Source organism: Oryx dammah, unplaced genomic scaffold, assembly GCF_014754425.2.
Source record: "Oryx dammah isolate SB20612 unplaced genomic scaffold, SCBI_Odam_1.1 HiC_scaffold_23, whole genome shotgun sequence".
Taxonomy (NCBI): Eukaryota; Metazoa; Chordata; class Mammalia; order Artiodactyla; family Bovidae; genus Oryx; species Oryx dammah.
The window spans coordinates 31378993-31401228 of NW_024070207.1; the positions used below are offsets into that span (position 1 = coordinate 31378993).

Sequence of the window (22236 nt, forward strand, 5' to 3'; positions counted from 1 at the left end):
GAACTTAATCACATGGCTACAGATAAATGCAAATAAGGCTAGGATGTCTTCTAGACAGCAGTGTGCCCAAATTTTAAGATTAGATACATACTACTAAGAAGGAAGGGCTTCCCTGGTGGCTCAGCGGTAAAGAATCCACCATCAATGCAGGAGCCGCAGGAGACTCAGGTTCGATCCCTGGATCAGAAAGATCCCCTGGAGGAGGAATATGGCACCCCACTCCAGTATTCTTGCCTGGAGAATCCCATGGACAGAGGAGCCTGGTGGGCTACAGTCCACGGGGTCACAAAGAGTCAGACATGACTAAAGAGACAGCATGCATGCATGCACTAAGGAGGAAAGAGTGAAATAATGGTAGGGTAGCCCTAGAACTGGTAGTCTCTGCCCCAGCATCTTAGTAACCACAAATTCAGCACTTTGTTTTGACCCTGATACTGTCTAAGCTTCTTCAAATTTATAAAAGTCATCTAGAGAAAGTTTGGTTTGGGGAGTTGGAAAGCACATGCTGTATCAGAGTGATGGCTCTTGTTGATCTTCCTTTTAAAAAGTGGAAATTGGAACTTCCCTTGTGGTCCAGTGTTTAAGACACAGCTCTCCCAATGCAGGGAGCCCAGGTTCCATCCCTGATCAGGGAACTAGATCCCACATGCCACAACTAAGATCAAAGATCCCATGTGCTACAGCTAAGACCTGGCACAGTCAAATAAATAAATTTTAAAAATTCATGTCAATGTATGGCAAAACCAATACAGAATTGTAAAGTAAAATAAAAAATAAATTTAAAAAAATAAATAAATAAAATAAATAAAAGGGACAATGTTAACACCCCCCAAAAAATAAAAAAATAAAATAGAAATAATTAATAAATTAAAAGTGGAAATTATTACAATATGAAATATACCAGGTCTGCTTTGGAATTTTTTTTTTGTTTGTTTTGCTTTGCTTTGTTTCCTCAACTTCCAAAATGTTCTTGAAACATTGGGGTAGACGTGATTTAATCTATAGGTTCTGCAGCAAAGTGGTTCTAAAGATCAGTCCAGCTGTAACTCTTGATTAGATTAATCCTGGCTATGCATCTGCCATGAATAATGTGACTCAAGTGTCAGTTTTTCTGATTAGGCAGCCATAGACACAGACCAAGCTGAGACATCTGACCAAAGGTTGAGGGGTTCCTCAAACTCTCCAGCTATTATTCAGAGAAACACAAGAATGTGAATATGAGATAATGGAAAATAATTTGCCAGTTGACAAGTCCATGTAGATTTGGTGTATTTCATCTTCTAATAATTTCCACTTTTTAAAAGCAAGATTAATAAGGGCCATCGCTCTCAAAGGTGTCATCGTGCCTTCCAATTGCAAAAAGCCAAACTTTCTCCAGACGGTTTTTTCCCTCTTTTATAAATTTGAAGAAGCTCAGACAGTATCAGTGTCAAGAAATGAGAAGGCCATTTGAAAACTGACAAAAAGTGATGCTAACAATCTGGAGTTGTCAGCTTTTAGAAGCACGGGGAAATCTAACATGGAGCTGGCAGCACATCTGGCGGAGAGCATCACGCCCCACCACAGCATCTTCCCCAGGGTTGGCGCACTACAGAAACGATAATCGTACACTTCTTGGAAATTCCTGCTGAAGAGGCCTCGGAGATCAGAAGCAAACAGTCAGTTTTTAAATGAGCCATAAGGCTGGAAATGTACAAAAGGAAGGAGATGAGAAGTGTCCTGTTTAGGACAGGAAGACAGGGCCATTTGGGATACAGCTGGTTTCTTCAGCACAGTTGAACTTGGGGAAAAGAAGTTATTAGCACTTGATAGCAATGGCAAAATATAGTAACAGTCATGATATGTTTCTTAGGCTCTTCCATGAAAGTTAATTTCGTAAAATAATGGAATGTAACAGAAGTCGTCTACTGCTCTATGTCACTAACACCCTGTACCTATTGGAGAATGAAGAAAATGAAGTAAGCCAAAAATTGTCAACTTCATGAGGGCAGGGCCTAGTCTGTCTTGGTTAGAACTGGCTCCCTAGTGCCTGGCATAATGCCTAAAATGGGATAGAGTACTATTGGGGGCAAAAGAAAGGAAAATATATAAGTAGCATGTTCTAACACTTGGAACTGTACCAAGAGTACTGGTACAAATAACAGTAGGGATTCCAAGTAATAAGCTAAAATATTAGCCATGAAACTGGCTGACAAATATATGTGAAATAATATATCCCAATATAAGCCAAACGTTTCTTGGAGGATGCATGGCTTAAAAGGATTCCCAAGCAATGGAATAAATGAACAAGGAGGAAATTGTTGGTGACAGAAAAGCAAGGGAAACCTTGAAAGAGCATGACAAAGTGACTGCACTTAAGAGTTTATGAGAGAGACTTCCCTGATGGTCCAGTAGTTAAGACTCCATGCTTTCAGTGCAGGGGGTGCAGGTTTGATCCCTGGTCGGGGAACTAAGATATCCCACATGCCCCATGGTGAAGCCAAAAAAAAGACAAAGAGGGAAACTTCATGAGATAGCCAAGGAAGACAACATTGTGATAGTCTTAACAGGAATGTGAAGAAATGCAGGCATGTTCCGTAATAAAAAGTAGCCTTTTACAGAGCTCTTTCTGTGTATCGGGCAGTGTGCTTAGTGCTTTATGTAGATTTTTTAGTATAGTTTCTATAATAAGTTTTTGAGAAGATATTACTATCCCCAATTTCTAGATGACAAAACTGAGGCTCAGACAGGTTACCTGATTTGCTCCAGGGTCACAGAGCCAGCAAGTAACAGAGAGAATTTTGAACCCAGGAAATCTTAACTCCAAAACCTGAGCTCCTAACCACTTCCTTCTACCACATCTGAGCCTTTTTCTAGGGAGAGAGTATATAGCTTCAATTAGATTCTCAAAGGGCTTTGTAAATACAAAAAAGTATGAGATACAGTAAAGCCAACTCTAAGCACCATGAGGGCAGGGACTGTGCCTAAATCAGCACTCAGATATTTGTGAGGGAGTTGGGTGGCATATTAAAAAGCAGAGACGTTACTTTGCTGACTAAGGTCCGTCTAGTCAAGGCTATGGTTTTTCCAGTAGTCATGTATGGATGTGAGAGTTGGACTGTGAAGAAAGCTGAGTGCCGAAGAATTGATGCTTTTGAACTGTGGTGTTGGAGAAGACTCTTGAGAGTCCCTTGGACTGCAAGGAGTTCCAGCCAGTCCATTCTGAAGGAGACCAGTCCTGGATGTTCTTTGGAAGGAATGATGCTAAAGCTGAAACTCCAGTACTTTGGCCACCTGATGCGAAGAGTTGACTCATTGGAAAAGACTCTGATGCTGGGAGGGATTGGGGGCAGGAGGAGAAGAGGAGGACAGAGGATGAGATGGCTGGATGGCATCACTGACTCGATGGACGTGAGTTTGAGTGAACTCCAGGAGTTGGTGATGGACAGGGAGGCCTGGCATGCTGCGATTCATGGGGTTGTGAAGAGTCAGACACAACTGAGCGACTGAACTGAACTGGGTGGATGGATGACTACATTAACGTGTGAGTGTACTGGTGACGATCTGGCCTCCAAATTGGTTCTTGTTCATCAGTCTGGTCACCCTCCAGACTGCCCCCTCAACTGCAGCCTAAGTGATCTCTCTAAAGCCCTAGTCTGACCATGTGAACCCTCGACTTAAATGATCGTCGCTGATACCTCAACACCCACAGTTCAAGTCTAAAGTCCTTAGTATACACAGTCCTTCATGCTTAGTGCAGTGGTTCTCAACAGGGACAGTTTTCCCCTCGGGGGACATTTGTTAATATCTGGAGACATTTTGGTTATCACAAGTCAGGGGAAGATGCTAGTTGCATTTAGTGAGTAAAGACCAGAGACGCTGCTAAATATCTTATACAGTATAGGACAGCCCCCACAACAAAGAATTATCTAGCCACAAAAGACAATAGTGCCCCAGTGGAGAGACTTAAAATTAGTCCTTGGAAACGTGAACTTCATTTGCCGCTACTACCTACCCTATTTTATGTTCCAGCAATCCCAGGCCCATTCCCATATGGTTTCGTGCTTTTTCTCAGTACCTTTGCTTCATCCTTCAAAATGTTTACAAAATATTTATTTGGCTGCACCAGATATTAATTGTGGCACATGGGATCTTCAGTCTTTATTGCAGCATGTGGCATCTTTAGCATGAGGGATCTAGTTCCCTAACCAGAGATCAAACCCAGGCCCCCTGTCTTGGGAGCTCAGAGTCTTAGCCACTGGACCATCAGGGAGGTCCCATTCTTTAGGACTATGTTTACATTCTCTTCTAATAATAGCAGTATTGCCCAAACTTCCTCCTATGTGTCTGCATGTCACCCTAGGCATGTGTTTTTTGTGGCAATTAACCACGTTATATTGACATGACCTGTTTCTATATCTACCTTCCGTCACTTGAACTGTGAACTAATCAAGGGCAGGGACCTTTTTTATTTACCTTTATAATAGTGCTTGACACAGAGCAGGCACCCACAAAGCCTTGAACTGAAAGAAAACAAATGAGAAAGAGGAAGATAAATCACTCAATTGCTAGTGAGCTTTGACCTTCTCAGCAAAAAAAAAAAAAAAAAAGGTTGAAATCAACCTTTAGAGTAAAGGGAAGGCCAGACTTGGTGAGAAGAACATGAAGAAACATGTCCATTCTTCTGGGTGAGAAATCAGAAAGCAGAAAGGCTAAGAGCCGACATCTGAAAATGGGGATATTAATAGTTTCTTTCTCAAGTGATTACTCTAAGCATATAAAGTAATAATCCATGTAAAGAGCCTGACACATAGGAAGCACTCAATAAACAGTAGTTACTTTTATTAAAGGTTCAGATGAGTGGGCCTGTAATTTTATAGATGTTATTGATTAGGACCAGTTCAAAGGAAGGGGCAGCACCTATTTATATTTTAAAAGTAGGTCAATTTAAAGAAAAATATTAAGTCAATAGTAGTGCAAGTAGTGGACGGCTAAGGCAAAATTCATGAACCTGTGATGTGCACAAGTGAAGTCTGGGAAGCAGAGCTGAAAGGGAACTATATTGTATGGTAACTGGACTAGATCCCTAAAGGTTTGTGACTTTGAAACCACTTTTCATGTTAACACCATTTCCTGTCCCTTACTTTGTCCAGACCCTGGTCTGAGTATCTTACATCCCCATCTCAATCAATCCACACAATCTCTCTAAAAGGTAGGTAGACTATTATTAGCTTCTTTTTCTTGTGGCAGATGAAGAAACCAGAGACTCATTGGAGATACCTCATTTGCCAGGATTACACACTAATATGCCTGGAGAATCCTCAGGACAGAGGAGCCTGGTGGGCTACAATCCATAGGGTCACAAAAAGTCAGACACAACTGAGCAACTGAGCATGCACACTAATATGGGCAAGAACCAGCCTTGAAACTGTTAAGGAGAGCCCCAGTTAACTAATTATGGTCTGTGTCTACAGTGTGGGATGAAGTTTATAACTGAGAAATTTTCTAGTTTGGTCTAATCACAGGTTCATATTCAGATATTGCTGTTACACATGGATTTTCCCCTATAGGAGCCTGCTGCTTTATAAACTACCACTTGGGTCAAACTTAGCTTGTTCTTTAAGCCAACCACGGGACTGACTGACCTGAGAGCCAAGTGTCTTCAGGGCAAATTTTCAGTTAGCAGAGGAAGACGTGGTGTTGTCAAGGCTTGACATCCAGACCGAGGGCTCCTTTCTGCTCAGGGTTATTTCTCAGGGAAGGTTGTTGGGAGATGGGCACATTCCACCAGCTGGCGGCTACATCAGTGACCTTTACTGCTAGTTTAGCTTAAATACATTTTGACATTTCAAACAAATTAATGTATTTTTACAAGGTGGGGCAATGACCACAAATTAGGCCAAATGGTTTGCCTGCAAGCTGGGTCACAATGCAAAGATCCCAGAACCTCACGACTGTCCCTTCAGCTCTTTCTGCTGCTAACACCCCCAAAGAAATGTTTCTTTCTGTCCACTTGGATAAATGCCAACAGCCCTCAGGGCTGAACCTTAGCCCCACCTCAGTAGTGTGTAATTCTGGGCTTCCTCTGCAACTAACAGCTGCTAATTCTGACTGCCAGAGTCAGGGCAAAGACTCCATCCTCTACGTTAGGTTTGTATGTTGTGGAAATGCCTTGGTACAAACCACCGGTTCCTTGAAAAAATTACCTGGAAATGGGAGTATTTAACATGAGAAAGATATAAAAGGAACTAACAACCTAAGAGAGGTGAAAAGGTTCAGTTTCTGAAAACACAGGCCCCAGACTACTAAGTAGCCACACATCTTTCATCTGAGGAGGTTTCAGAGACTAGCTGCCCAGCCAAATCAAATGGGAATTAAAGGGATTCTGTGTAGCTGGTACAGAAAGTGTCTCAGAAGCACAAACGCCACTTTAGTCACAGGAAACTGCCAGAGGGAGACTTATTTGATGGAACAAAAGACAAACAGAGTAGCTGGTGTATTTTTGAGGTGATATTAAACCTAATAAACGTGACACCAATAGTGTTGACTTAAATCAGATGGGGCGAGTCGGAGAATTTAACAGCTCATCTTCCAACTACCAGCCTTTATTTCAGAGGCAGCCTTGAGAGCAGAGAACAGAGTCCAAAATGTGTCCTTCTCTAACTTCTGCCAGGTGTGTGCTGCCCTGGCCTCTGCCCTGGCCTCAGCTCTCGGAGTGGGGATAATTAGAACGTCATTTCTGCCAGCTTTGTTTTTTCTGGGTCGCTGACTTCAGACTTGATCCAAATAGGAGCGTTGGACTGAAATAAATTCATTTCCTCTTCCTCAGCCAACGCCGGCTTGTTTCCTGGGGGACCATGCTCCATAGGCCCAGCGCACACAGACAGCTTCTGTACCAGCCCGATGGTGTATATGGAGGTCCAGAGTGGGGGCCCACGGTGGAAGTGCACTGTCTCCCTCTTCTCCCTCTTAGTTGGAGAACTGACATGCAAGGGCCTCAGACAGACGTGTGGAGGAACACATCATAGCAAACTGCTCTGGGAGCTGTTAAGGCTGATGTTTAATGTTCATCCAATGGCCTCAGTCTGAAAGGCTCTGTAGAACATGCATAACACAAGCTCAGCTTTATACTCCGTTAGCATTCAAATTCCTAGCTGCCCAGAGGCATATGGTGCTGACCAGAGAGGGCCAGCCCGTGTCGAGACTGAGGGCACGTAGAGACAGGAGCACAGGTTGAGGCTTCTGGGTGTCTAGGGGAGACGCTCAGACACAGGGGGCAGAGAGCCCCAGGTGGTGCAAGAGGGGAGGTCAGAGACAACTTTTGTCTTCTTTACAATGTCAGCAGTTGCCCTCCAATAAGATACAGAATTAGAGGGAGATTTATCTCAGACTGGCCTTTGTCCACTTCATTACTGAGTGGAAGGCCTCTTCCAACTGGGAAATAGTGGGCCTCAGAATGTGATGACAGCCCATATCTTGTTTTCAGACTTTCAGATTCAATGAGAAAAACAAACCTTTCCTTGGACTTTCACTCAGGGCAGAAAGAAGAGCAGCTACATCACTGCTACTATCTTGGCCAGGAATGGGGCCCACTCTTCAGCCTTGTCTAGCCATAAGACAAGAGAAATAAAGTACAGAATAAGTGAGTGGTGGAGTTGAGAGTGCACATAACGTAATGTTCTCTGAGAAGTGCCCAGTGGTGAACAACAGCTGGTGGGGAAACATCAGGGTAGGCACTGGGCTGACTCCTGTGTGGAAAAAGGAACTAGGGTAGATCTGTGTTTGCTTGCCTGTGTGTCCCCAGTGCCCAGCACACTAGACCTCCCCACACACACACACACACACACACACCAGTCCTTTTGCTTCTAACTCCAGTGCCCAGCACACCAGACCCCCCCCCACACACACACACTCACACGCACACACCAGTCTTTTTGTTCCTAACTCCTTAACGTGTCTCAGGCTCCTGCAGTGGCCCAGGTGAGGGATGACAGTGGCCTGAATTAGGTTGGCAACAGTGGGGGTGGGGAGAATTTGAGATGAATTTGAGATGTAGTAAGGAGACCATGCTCTGAAAAGGGTCTTTCTAGAATTATAGGGAGAAAATAATTCACAGTATGTTGGAAATCCATAAATGGTAAATGTGTTTACCGGAACATTTAATCAACTGTCCTTCCCAGCTTTGCCAGATAACACCAACATTGCTGGAATTCGAGAGATGGGGCTGTTGCGAGGGGTGGGAGACCAATAAGCCAATTTTTCTTTCAAGATAAAACTGCCCCAGAAAGATACTGTAACCTAATGGTGTGTGTTCTGTTCTTTTTGCAGGTGAGATTAGAGTGGCCAACAGACCTTGCAGTCAATCCCATGGACAATTCATTGTATGTCTTGGATAACAACATTGTGCTGCAAATTTCTGAGAACCGGCGAGTGCGGATCATTGCAGGGCGCCCCATTCACTGCCAGGTGCCAGGCATCGATCATTTCTTGGTCAGCAAGGTAGCAATTCACTCCACTCTAGAGTCAGCAAGGGCCATCAGCGTCTCCCACAGCGGGCTGCTCTTCATAGCTGAAACAGATGAGAGGAAAGTAAACCGCATTCAGCAAGTTACCACCAATGGGGAGATCTCCATCATAGCTGGGGCCCCCACTGACTGTGACTGCAAAATTGATCCCAACTGTGACTGTTTTTCAGGTATGACCTTTTTAGCAATTCACCGGCTCCCCTTCTCTGTTTTCAAAAGAAAAATGGGCATCGGAAAAGTCAAAAAAAGAACAAAAGTAGTCCTTGTAAACATTGGTATGAGGCAGTGGAGAAAGCAATGGATTGGCGGTCAGACAGCTTAGTATCTGGTCCTGGCTCTGCAACTGAGTCACTGAGTGACCCTAGGAAAGCCATAAAACCTCTTCATGACTCATTCCACCTGCTGACTAGAGTGATCACGTGTCTCAGTTACATCACCTCACTGTTTTGAAGATAAACTAGTATAATAAAAGTTTGGGTGCTCAAGAAGTTAGGACCACTATCCAAATGTGACATCCCCATATTTTTTGTACTTTAGAGAAAGGATAGCTAGGTAAAACCTACACTTACTGATTTGGGTAAGGAAAAAATTACTTCTACTAAGTGACTGGTTTCCACATTAATAATATGAGCTACTTGAAGCCCATAGGGACTAGGAGCAGACTGCTTTGGGGATCCATGGACAAAATTAAATCTCACAATGGAGGGTTCTCAAGACATCAGTCTTCTACTTACGTTTTTTTTTAATCCAAAGTTTTTTCATAACCAATAGTGCCCTTTACTTCTAATTGATAAGGAGGTGGGGACCAGAAAGAGCCTTTGCACCAAAATGCAGAGTGGATATTTCAGACAGTAAACAGTCCTGTAAATGTCAATAGATGTATTTATTGCTGGAATGTGGAAATCCCTCCGTACAACATGCAGCCCTATTAAACTGCTCATCTGGGCCCAAATGGTTCTTTTAACCTTTGTCTTTCCTTGGGACAGAGGAGTCAGGAGTGAGCAACTTGGTCGATAGGACTTTGAATCAATATTTCCAGTGTTTTCCTGGACAATTAGTTTTATAGTTATTTTGCCAATTGGTATCTTTCTTTCAAGGCAAAACTGGAATATTTATTCTGGTTATCAAATTTGATGTTCTGAGTCATTGTTGCACTTACAGACTTAGTGTACTTTGACAAAGTGAAAATGAGAATTAACAAAAGAAAGGTTCTCTGGGCAGAGAAGGAATAGAAAGCCCTGACATAGATCCTATGAGCATGGAAAGGCATAAGTCTCATGGATTTCCAGCCAGATTTGAGGTGGCTGTTATTATTTGCTGTTTTTGTATCCAGCAATACAATAGATACGGAACAGCAGGATTGAGGATTTCACAAAATTGGTGTTCACTGAGATCATTGCATCTTCTGTTCATCTTCAGTGGTGCTGACTCAAAAATTGTGAATAATGGACTTCAAATATCCAATTGGGACACATGGAAAATGTTGGTTCACTGATTGTTCCCTTTAAAATGATTCTTGGGAGGGGGGTAAATTCTTTTTTTTTCTTTTTTTAAGTTTAATTTTTAATTGGAGGAAAATTGCTTTACAATGTTGTATAAAATGATTCTTGATATATAGACATTTTTTGTATTTGGTATGTTTCTAAAATGCTGTGACGACAGCTGTTAAAATCAGGGTCTTCCTTCCACAGGTGATGGTGGCTACGCCAAAGATGCCAAGATGAAAGCCCCTTCCTCCTTAGCAGTGTCACCTGACGGTACTCTCTATGTGGCAGACCTTGGGAATGTTCGAATTCGGACCATTAGCAGGAACCAAGCCCACTTAAATGATATGAATCTTTATGAGATTGCCTCACCTGCTGATCAGGAACTCTATCAGTTCACCGTCAATGGAACCCACCTGCACACCTTGAACTTGATAACGAGAGACTATGTGTATAATTTCACCTACAACGCTGAAGGTGACTTGGGTGCGATTACCAGCAGCAATGGCAACTCCGTGCATATTCGCCGAGACGCAAGTGGAATGCCCCTTTGGCTTGTGGTGCCTGGCGGGCAGGTGTACTGGCTGACCATAAGCAGCAACGGAGTCCTGAAAAGAGTGTCAGCTCAAGGCTACAATCTGGCCTTGATGACCTATCCAGGGAACACGGGGCTCCTGGCTACCAAAAGTAACGAAAATGGATGGACAACCGTTTATGAGTAAGTTTGTAATTCTCAACATGGGCTCTTTTAGGTTTGTATTTGAAATTGTATTACAGTGGGAAAATGACTTAGTAATTGCTGGGTGTTGCATGCTATTTTCTCCTAACAACCACAATAAAAAATAAATAAATAAAAAGTCAAGGAGAAAATTGTAACCCAACTCCTAAGGTTCAAACTCATTTCTCCAGGGCACTTTTGCAGAGCATAATAATAGAAACATAGGCTTAATGAAGAACCAAGTGTGGCACCACAGGAGACAGGAATGAGGTGGAAGTCCATGTACTCAGAAAAATTTACAGCATTGCTGGGAAAACAAGAGAAATTTTCGTTTAAATAACAAAACTAGAAAGTAGTTCTAAAGTAGCAAAGAAACAGTGTAGTTTAACTGGTATTTATTGATCCCTGTGGAGTTTAATGAATGAATGAATGAATGCGTGCCCAGCCCAGTCCAGCCCAACTCAGTGTAAAATTGCTGTGGGAACTAGGAACACAGTGGGCCATGAAGGCTTGTGTGAAGTGATGTGGGACAAATGCTCAAACTGGAGAGGCTGCTTCTGGAAAAAATGGAGTCAAAACTCCAGTACAGGCTTACACCACCCCCTCCCCGAGTTTCCCCACATAAGGCAGACTCCAGCACATTTGGGTATTCACAGACCAGGTCTATGATAACTTTGTTTAATGGGGAATTTACACAAGGTGTGTCTGAGGGCAGGCTACTAGGAGGTGTCCTGATGGAAACAGAGACCATTGTTCTTGACTGTTAAGGCGGGGCAAACGTGTTTGAATGTCAACCTGTTTAGAAAGCTAATTTGTGAACAGTCAGCAAGCGTCGTCCCCACGAAGGGAATTGCTGAAGTTTTAACCAATTTACCAAGTGAAAAGAATCGGTGGAGCTGAACCCAGAGCCTGAAATGACATTCAAGTTGAGGAATGTGAGAAGCGAAGATATTCAATATGAGGAATTCATGTGTACTCTTCCATGAGGACATGTGTGCGTGCATGTTAAGTGGCTCCTCTGTCCATGAGGATTCTCCAGGCAAGAATACTGGAGTGGGTTGCCATGCCCTCCTCCAGGGGATCTTCCCAACCCAGGGATTGAACCCGGGTCTTTTATGTCTCCTGCATTGGCAGGTGAGTTCTTCACCACTAGCGCCACTATATCCTTCACCAGGGAAGGATATAGAAATGGGGAAAGAATTGGTCCAGTCCCATGAAAGCCTCCAGAGGAAAGGGACAAAACAATTGGTCTTCAAATTTGGATCATATCCCAAAGAAATGCCACTTGTACAAAAGAGCTGGACAGCTATTTTAGTTTCACTTAGAAAAATATATTCACTTGTTTCTGTTGCAGGTGTTCCTCTATTTCTTGAAAAATTTCTCTTACATCTTAATAAGAGTAATTAAAGCTACTATTCACTGAGGCATTACTATGTGCCAGCTCCTAGGCTAGGTGATTACATAAAGTATTTTCTTTGATCCCCAAAATAACAATGTGGGATCCATGCTCCTGTGATGCCTATTTTATGGATGAAGAAACTGAGACCCAGAATGGTGAACTTGTCCTTATTCACACAGATGTTCAGGATTCAAACTCCAACTGTCTGACTCAAGAGCCCACATTCTAAAATATACTACCCTTAAGAAAGATAAAAGTTCTAATGAGGGATCTTTTTTAAAAAAGTCACACAAGATCACACTGCAGCTGAAATTAAACAAACAAGTATCTTAAAAGCTACTGGTTAAATTCAGTTAAGCAACCAGAAATGGCAGAATTATTAACTAGTTTTCAAAATAACCAGTGCAACCATTCATTTATTTATCAAATCACTTTGTATGTTTGGACTGTAGGCAGTGAAACTAGAGGAAAAAAAGAACACAAAGTAGCCAGTTTAACCGTTCATTTCTTTATGCAACAAATATTTGCTGAGCACCTGGTATGTATACCTGGTGCTGGGGATGGAGCCATGAGCAAGACAGACACCAATCCCTACCTCCACAGCACTTGCACTGTACAGATCTTCAGATGATGGTAAGTTCTGTGAAGGAAATAAAGCAGGGTAAGGGGGAATCAAGATGTGGAGGCAGAAGGGGGTTTTATTTTAGGTTGGATGGTCAGAAAAAGTGAAACTGTTAGTAGCTCAGTCCTGTCTGATTCTTTGTGATCCCATGGACAGAGGAGCCTGGCGGGCTACAGTCAGATGTTCTTAATACAAAACATTAAAATATTTTACATATCCACTTTAACTATTTATAGCACCAGATGTTTAAAAGTGGAGGGAAAATTGAAAGTGTTAGTTGCTCAGTCGTGTCTGACTCCTGTGATCCCATGAACTGTAGCCAGCCAGGCTCTTCTGTCCATGGAATTCTCCAGGCAAGAATACTGGAGTGGGTTGCCATGCCCTCCTCCAGGGGATCTTCCTGATCCAGGGTCTCCTGCATTGCAGGCGGATTCTTTACCGTCTGAGCCACCAGGGAAGCCCCTGGGTGATCAGGGAAGGACTAATTAAGAAGGTGGCATTTGAGTAAATGCCTATAGGAGGTGAGGGGGTGAGTGTATGGGTATATGGTGGGGGGGAAGGGTAAAAACCTTCCCAGCAGGGTGAACAGCAAGGGCAAATACCCTGCAGCAGGAGCAAACCTGATGTGTTCAAGTAAGGCAGCCACTGTGAGTGGAGTGAGCAAGCATAGTTGGGAAAGGAGATCAACAAAGTGACCGGGGCCACTTTGCTAGGGCTTTAAAGGCCTTTGTAAAGCCTTTGAGTAAAAGGTAGAACCATTGGAGAGCTTTGAGGAAATGAGTGACATAATCAGCCTTACATGTTTAAAGAGTTGCTCTGTACAGAAAACAGACTGTGTGGTGGAAGCAAAGGAATGTGGTGGAGGGAGGATGATACTTCAATAATCCAGGCAATGTGGTGACTTAGACCAGGGAGTGAGGGCAGTAAGTGGTAATAATCGAAATATATTTTGACAGTAGAGCTATCAGGATAGACAAACGGGATGTGGGGTGTGGGAGAAAAAAAGGGTCAGAAATAACTCCAAAGTGTTTGACCACAGCAAGTGGGTGTTGAACTTTCCATTTACCAGGATGGGGAAGACCAGGCAAGGAGTAAATGATAGAAGGTGGGAGTTCAGGGTCGGCTACAATCAGTTTAGACATCCAAGGGAATATAGCAAGTTGGCAAATGGATATACAAGTCTGGAATTGAGGGGAGAGGCTGGAGATTTGAAATTTGGAGATCCAAATTTGGTATCCACGTGTTTAGATTGTATTTAAAGCCATGATATCTTCATGGCAAAGTGAGTGTAGTCAAGGAAGGAAAGAGATCTGACGAAGGAACCTGGAGCCCGCCAATGTTTAGAGTTGAGTATATGAAGAAGAACCAGTAAAAAAGAGACTGAGAAAGTCTAGTGAAGTAGGAAGAAGACCAGAAGAGTGGGATGTCCTGGAAGCAAAGTCAAACAAGTGAGTCAAGGAAGGAGAAGTGATCAGCTGTGCCAAATACTCCTGATAAGTCAAGTAAGATAAGTGCTGAGAGTTGACCACTCCATCCAGCACACTGTGAAGATCATTGTTTACCTTGACAAGGGCAGGTGCTGTGGGTAATGGGGGATGAAAGCTTTAGCAGAGCAGGTTTAAGAGGGAATGGACACACATGTCTTCATAGCAGTGTTTTTCAGAATAGTCAAGAAGTGTAAAGTACCATGTCTGTCAAGTCACGAATAGCCAAACAAAATGTGGTATCATTAATCCATGAAAAGCAATGAATTTTGGTACATGCTACAATGTGGCACATGCTACAATGTGGATGAACCCCAAAGACATTATGCTAACTGAAAGAAGCCAGACCCAAAAGGACAAATATTATATAATTCTGTTTATATGAGATGTCCACAAAAGGCAAAGTCATACAAAGTAGGTGAGTGGTTGCCAAGAACTACGGAGAGGAGTGAATGGGGAGTGACTGCTCTTGAGTACGGGGTTTATTTTGAGGGTGATGGAAATGTTCTAGAAATGGTGCAGATGGTTGCACACATTGTCAATGTATTGAAAGCCACTGAATTGCAAACTGAGTACTTTTAAAAGTATTCATTTATTTTTGGCTGTGCCAGGTCTTCTTTGCTGTGTGGTGGCTTTTCTCTAGTTGCAGAGAGTGGAGGATACTCTGCAGTTGCGATGCACGGGCTTCTCCTTGTGGTGGCTTCTCTTGTTGCAGAGCATGGACTCTAGACTCTCAGGCTCAGGAGTTGCAGCTCCCGGGCTCTAGAGCACAGACTCAATAGTTGCGGCGCACTGTCCTAGTTGCTCTGTGGCATGTGGGATCTTCCCGGACCAGGGATTGCACCCATGTCTCCTGCAGCAGCAGGTGGATTCTTTACCACTAAGCCACCAGGGAATCCCTACTGTGTACTTTTAAATGATGACTTTTATAATATGCTGATTATATTTCAATGATAATAGTAATGAGAGCAACTGGAATGAGAAAGTTTGGAGACTATGAGTAAAGAACCCTTCTGAGCACATTGCTGTAATGAAGAGCAGAGAAATTGGAGCAGAGGGGGATGGAGTAAAGAGGAGAGAAATATCAGTTAATTTGTATGCTGATGAAAATGATCCAATGCAGAGGGGGAAATTGATGATGTGGGATAGAGAAGACAGTCTGTGGGTCCATGGTGGCACGATGATGCAGGCAAGCAGGATGCTTAACAGTGAGTGGTGCTCAGGCCTATCACCAGGACTCGGCCGGCAGTGAGTAAAAAGGTAATCTAATGTCACTGTTGCTGGGTTGGCATTAAGAGATAAGAAACATGGGCATTCACGTGGGGTTATCATGGGATTTTTATGGCCACAAAGAGACATTAGAGATCATTTGGCAAATAAGGAAATGGAAGCCCAGAGTAGAGGAATAACTTGGCCATTCCCTTTGCTAGTTGGCCAGGTCTAGAGTCAGTCTTTGAGGTTCTAGCCCAATGCTCTTTCTACCACCATGCCACTGCCTTCCAGAAAAACAAAGAGGACTTGGAATAACAAGAGTGATCATTGGAAGTCTGGGGAGCTAGAAGATTGTGCTGCAGGAGCAGGACAAGAGGAACGGGAGAGCTCCAGGAAAGAGAAAGGGAGGCTGAATATCCATTTCTTTCTTCTCCCGCCTTCTAAATTCCAGCTAGCACTATGCCGAAACCCTCTTGACCAGGTAGCATCTGTGGAAGGTTCCTCTTCATCTTAAATCAGTGTATTCTGTCCCCAGTGGAACACTGCTCCCATCCCTTCTTGCCTGCACATATCAGAATGAGCAGTTTTCCAGCCTTCAAATGGAACTCATTCTTCCCACAGTCTACGCTGTACAAGCCCCGACTTCTTTCACTTTTCTCCTCCAGCACTTTAGCCAGTCCTGAGCACTGACTTGAGTTTTCCCTTGTCCTTTTGAAGCTGGGGAACATAGAATCGGACCTACTCTTCTGATCAGGGATAGAGCCATGCTGGGGTTGGGAGAAAGTGGTCTGGGGAATGATGCTCTGAGATGAAAGACTGGCTGCCTTCTGTGGCCAAAAGGGGACAAATCCTTTGTCAAAGTGAACATCAAATTTCTTTTCTGAGATGACAAACAGAAAAAGAGAAACAGAGGCAAAAGTTGGCAGGATGAACGACTGCCACAGAGAAGTAGCGAAGGCAGTCAACCATTCAACATTCAATGATCTGCAGTGACGCTGAGGAAGAATGACACGAGTGACCCTGAACAGCGTGGACAGTCCAAATGGGATTTTACAATGTATCTTGTGCCGTGGTAGTGGGTGGGCTTGTCCTGTGTAGTGTGATGGTGTTTAAATAGTTCATTGCTTTTCCTAATTCCGTTTGCCTTGGACCAGGATCAAAAGTTGCACACCCCACGTATTAGTACTTGATGCTCCACCGCCCCTAAGTGTCCTGAGTGTCAGGGGAAAGCTGACCACAGAGAAATAGCTGACAGGGAAGTGATTGTCAAGGCAGGAATAGGAACGAGGCAGGGCTCATGGTCCCAGAGGCTCGGGGACTCCTGATTGCGATGACCCTGCCCCAGCGGAGGTCTGAGGGAGGGACCCGGCATCTCCACAGCAGGGCAGCCTCCTTGTTTTGCAAGGCTCTCCCTGGCAAAGGCTTCTGCTGCACTCATCTGCAGAGGCCCCAGACTGAGGCCAAAGTGTCGGTTTTGTCACTGCTGCCGGTGCAGACTGAGCTGACAGCTCCTCGGGCCCTTGACCTTTGTGGGAGCCCTCTGCTCCAAGGGGACTATGCGGTTCCATGATCTCTTGACCCTTGGTTTTCTGTATTCTCGCCGTCTCAGGACTTGATTCGCACATTCCCTACCCCCACCCGCCAAACTGCCATTCGCTGACAACTTGGAAATGCCCTCACAATGGCTCTAGGTGCCTTCTAGGCTGCTTTTCAGATGCTCGGTCTTATGGAAGATGGCTAAGGGAAGGCTCTTCTTCCTACCTGATAAGATTCGTGGAACGGGGGCAGGGGGGAGGAGGGGAGCAAGGTAAACCCGCCACGCCTGTGGGTGAGAGATTTGCCTAAGGAGAGGATGTGATTCCCATGGTTATGTAAGTGAACAGTCAGTCCGAGAACATCGAACTGTTTTCCAGAATCTCAGAGTAGGGAGAGAACAAAGGTGCCAGGTAGCCCAGCCCCCCTGCCTCTGGGCAGGTGGAGGGCTTCATTTTAAACAGAAAGAATGTAGCATTGCCAACAGTTCCTTCAGGACTCCACAGACAGACTGGACACTTTCGCTCAGTCCCCTCCCCTTGGGCTTTATGCCTTTGAGAGGTCTCAGGAATGGGCAGCGAGAGCTGTGGAGGGTCATGCTGGGGAAAAAGAACTAGCAAAGGGACAGAGGGAAGCGAAGGAAGAGAGGTTGCAGAACAAACGTTCCGAGCCTGGCTGGGAGGATGAGTTGCACCACACAGGACGTCTCTGTACACTGAGCCTCCACATCCCCAGGGATGGCGGGCTGTCCTCTCACCACGCTCACTCTCGTCTCCACCCCGTTCTTCCCATCTGCACAGGCAGATCCTGCTTCCCACATTCAAGTGTAAGCAGTGAGAGTCTGCTCTGGGCCACATGCCGAAAATACAGAGGTGAATGAGGCACTGTGCCCTCTCTCTAAAGATGCGAAAGTTTACCACCTAGGAGGGCTATCACCATGCGTTTCATAAAGGCAAGGGGCCACCATCTTCTCTTACACAAACTGGGGCAGTAAGCCTCCCAACAGTTTTCCCTGCTCCATAGCTCCCGTTCCAAGATTCACTGCCACCACAGCACCTAAGGAGTCATACTGCTCTCCCCCTGAGAGCTTCCTATGCCTCTCCACTGCCCATCGATTGCGTGCTTTCCTCCAGAGCCTGGCACCCCAGTTTCCCCATGCTCTGCTTCCAGCAAGCCTCTGCAGCCTCATCTCCCATGCCCCTCAGAGAGGACCCTTGTGCTCCCGCATCCTGCTTCCCTCAATGGTCTTCCCAACCACCAGAGTGCCTGCCCTCACAATGCCTTCCTCCCCTCCTCCGTCTCTACCTATCAAGGGATTGGTCTCCCACTACCTTCCAGGATTCGAATACCACCTCATTCTCCTCCTTTCCTTGTGCTCAGCCTGGAGGGAAATGACTCTGGCAGCTCCTTATTTACAGAAGTATATGGCAGTATTCTGGCATCAGAGTGATACTTCTCTACCCTACTAGACTTCAAATTTCACTCAGCACAGTATCCCCAGGACCCAGCCCAAGACTGATGATATTTATTGAATGAAGGACAAGTGAAGAGAGAAGGGCATGATGGACCTGGGCTGAATCATAGGAAGCCAAATGAAGTTGTTGGCAAGGAAAGGGGAATCTAGTATTTCCTAAAGAATGCTTATTTGATTGCTCAGGTTTCTGAAAGGGTAAAGAGGGTCTATTTCCTTTTATAAAATAATTAATGAATTTTTCTTTTATAATCTTCAATGTTTTCTTAAAAGCAAAGATGGAAGAGCTTCTGGTTTTTACTCAGCATGGTTTAACCGTGACTTAGACTGTCCTCAAGGGAAAGGGCAGGCTAGCCCTTATGAGAAAATATCAGACCAAATATATTTTAATAATGTGTAAATATCATCTGCCCTACTGTAAACGATATGGTCCTCAAGGACAAGAATGAATCCTGAATTTCCTTTCCGCATGTTTCCTTTGCTCCACGGGAATACGTGTGTGTGCACGCTCGCAGTGGAACTCTGTAAAATCAAGACAGAAAGGGATAGGGTGATGGCAAACTCACTCCTGATAACCGTGAAGGCAACAGCCAATGCCCGATCACACAGTTCACCAAACCAGGATTTATGGACCTGGTTAAGTGGATGCTACTCACAGGCCAGGGTGCAGAGGACGAGTGGAGGCACAAAGAGGGGAGTTAGTACCCTGTTATGGCCTGAGGGTTTCAGTTGCAGCATATTGGGCTTGTGTTCTCTGCACCAAAAAATGCAGGCGCCAAAGGGAAACCCGCAGCGTAAGAGATTTTGATTAAACTTGTTTCTTTGACATTCAGTTGGGGAAAATGCAGTCCCCTGTGTTAGGGGGGGGGGGAAACCCTCAAGCAAGCCATAGAAAATCAAAGATTTCCTTTATTTCTTATCCACTTCAGAGCAATCTTTCCAAAGGTGTGGGATCTGCCTGTTGCTCTTCCTTTGGAAATGACCCCACAGAAGAGACATAGGCCTGTTGTTTTTGACAGAGGGCCGTGTGCATGGCTGAGCCCAGGAGAGGCGCCACTCTGCAGATACCACCAATGCCATTGCTTTGACTGTGACTAGCAGAATAGGGGTGGGTGAGTGTGTTGGGGGTAGAGTGCTTTGGGTTGTTTCGGCTTTTTCCCCTTCAGTTTTATTGAGGTATGATCAGCATACGGCACTCTATAAGTTTAAGGCATACAGCCTAGTGACTTGACTTCTATATATCACAAAGTGATGACAACAGTAAGTTTGGTGAACATCCATCATCCCACATAGACACCAAAAAAAAAAAAGAAAGAAAGAAAGAAAAATATTGTTTTCTTTATGATGAAAACTTTTAGGATTTAGTTTCTTAGGAAGCTTCATACATACCACACAGCACTGTTCACTACCACCTTGTTGTACATGGCATCTCCAGTACTTTTAAAAAATATATTTATTGAATTTGGCTGTGTTAGGTCTTAGCTGCAGCGCGTATACTTCTCTCTAGTTGCAGCTCAAGGGCTCTAGAGCACACGGGCTCAGTAGTTGTAGTGCACAGGCTTAGCTACCCTGTAGCTAATGTGGGATCTTAGTTCCCTAACCCACATCCCCTGCACTGCAAGATGGATTTTTAACCATTGGACCACCAAGGAAGTCCCCCCAGTACTTATTTATCTTATAACTGGAAGTTTCTACCTTCCTGACCACTTCTATACTATTCCTTCACCCATCCCCAACTCTGAAAACCACAAATCTGATCTCTTCCTACAAGCTTGGTGTGTTCAGGTTTTTTGAATTTCAATTTTTTTTTTTTTAGAGTCCACATATAACTGAGATCATACAGTATTTACTGTCTGACTTATTTCACTTAGCAAAACACCCTCTAGGTACTTTGTTTATGATAAAGTCAACTGTACATTTTCAAATAAAGAGGCTTATCCAGCCACAGAAAGGAAATCAGACAATATAACTTTTTAGCTCTCTAGCACCTGGGCAGGACTGTGAGAAAGCCTACTTTATCCTTACCCCATTACCTCCCTCACCAGAAAAGGACCAGGTGGCAGCCTCCCAGCTACATCTATCCAGGGAATTACACCACAGGCCAGTGCTAACATTCGTTCAGATTTTTGGCCCTTGTACCTCTGCTCATGGATGGCTCAGCTGGCATCTGATCTTGTCATCTAGCCCTGAGAAGTGGGCACCACCACTGCTGTCACCTTTAGAGGAAATCTTGCTTTAAAACAAGGGGCTGTGTAACTGAGAGAGGAGGAAACTACATCTTAGGTCCGATCTCCTGGGGGAATAATGAGGAGTGACCTTGCCAAGTGCTGAGGAAACCCTTTAGAAATCAGGAAAGGGAAACTGATGTGACCGGGTGACTGGTGAAGGATGTGAAACAGAGAGCAACTGCCTGCATAATCCAGGCTGTGGGGCCACAGTCTCCCTCGGGAGGGAGCCTGCAGCAGCTTCCTTCTGTCTGCTGCCTGGAGACTCCTCCCTACAGGCCAAAGCAGATTGCTACCTTGTGAGAACCAAAGTTCGGTACTGTTTTCCTCCCCTGAAAGAAAGACCAGGCAGACAAAGTCAGGCTGTGTTAGGCACTCAGGCCCTTCCATGCCCTGTTCTCATCAAGGGTCTTCTCACAGCCCCAGAGCCCCAGAGCCCCAGAGCAGGCCATGGGCAAACAGGCTGAGCAGCAGGGAAGATCTTGCCATTAACCCCAGGCGCAAACAGCACCCTTCAGCCTTTCTTTGATAATAAGGCCTTAGCATCATAGTAGCAACATGCCAATAGCCATTTTGGCTGAAATCCATTTAAACAAAGGGTGCATCCAATTAAATAACTGGGGCTTGCCATATCTGTGATGTCGAATGACCTATTTGATTATTTTTATTTGCATGCCTGATTGTTTTTAACTGATCAAGTGTGCCTGTGAGCATGCTCTGTACACGCAGAACTGAACTTGACATGCCATTGTGTATAGCCTCAAGTCCAGTTTGGTCCTGTAAAATAATGTTTAGCCCCTTTTCCCAAGTCTACCAAAGACTGGTCTAAGTTTTAAAATTTCAGCAACTCTCCAGACCGAATTCTTTAAAACATAGTGGATTCACACTGAGTCACTAGGCCATTTTGCATCATTTTGGGGGTCAAGGGGCTTCCCTGATGGCTCAGTGGTAAAGAATCCATCTGCAGTGCAGGAGACATGTATTCAATCCCTGGATAGGGAAGATCCCCTGGAGAAGAAAATAGCAACCCACTCCAATATTCCTGCCTGGACAATCCTCATGGACAGAGGGAGCCTGCTGGGCTACGGTCCATGGGGTCACAATGAATCGGACACAACTGAAGTGGCTGAACAATAACAACAGGCAGCAGGGCCAGGCTCCACCACTGTGTCCAGGCTGTATCCTGCTCACTCTAGGTTAAAAGAATATAATTGTTTAACATTTTAAAAGCAAATAAAAGTACTTAAATATTTTTAAATTTGCAACTTGAAAAGAAAACAGTAATGGGCTTCCAAGTACATGTCTTTACTTTTAATGAAGGGTTTATTTTTCTTGGTTCTATTGGCAATAAAAGAACAGTTCCATATCAAAAGCCTTCAGGGAAGCTCTCTCCATTTGGAGGCCAGTCAGATTGCCAATAGTTCTGATGTAAAAAAAAAAAAAAAAAAAAAAGTCAACTCACCAGACTCTATTTCTAGATATAGGTTATTGCCTATTATCCCAGGTAATTATTTGGGGGGAGGAGGGGGAGCTCTTACTCATACAGGCAAATTACAACGCATTATGTACTATACTATAAAAAGA

General features: G+C 44.3%; 1 protein-coding gene across 1 annotated transcript in view; it reads left to right on the plus strand.

The window, feature by feature from the left end:
- The window catches only part of TENM1 (teneurin transmembrane protein 1), a 413153-nt gene that overhangs the window by 359855 nt on the left and 31062 nt on the right, over nt 1-22236 (plus strand). Inside the window, exons 23-24 of the mRNA XM_040266625.1 lie at nt 8308-8674; nt 10196-10706. Coding sequence (XP_040122559.1) covers nt 8308-8674; nt 10196-10706 — 878 coding nt within the window. The remainder of the gene's footprint in view (nt 1-8307; nt 8675-10195; nt 10707-22236) is intronic.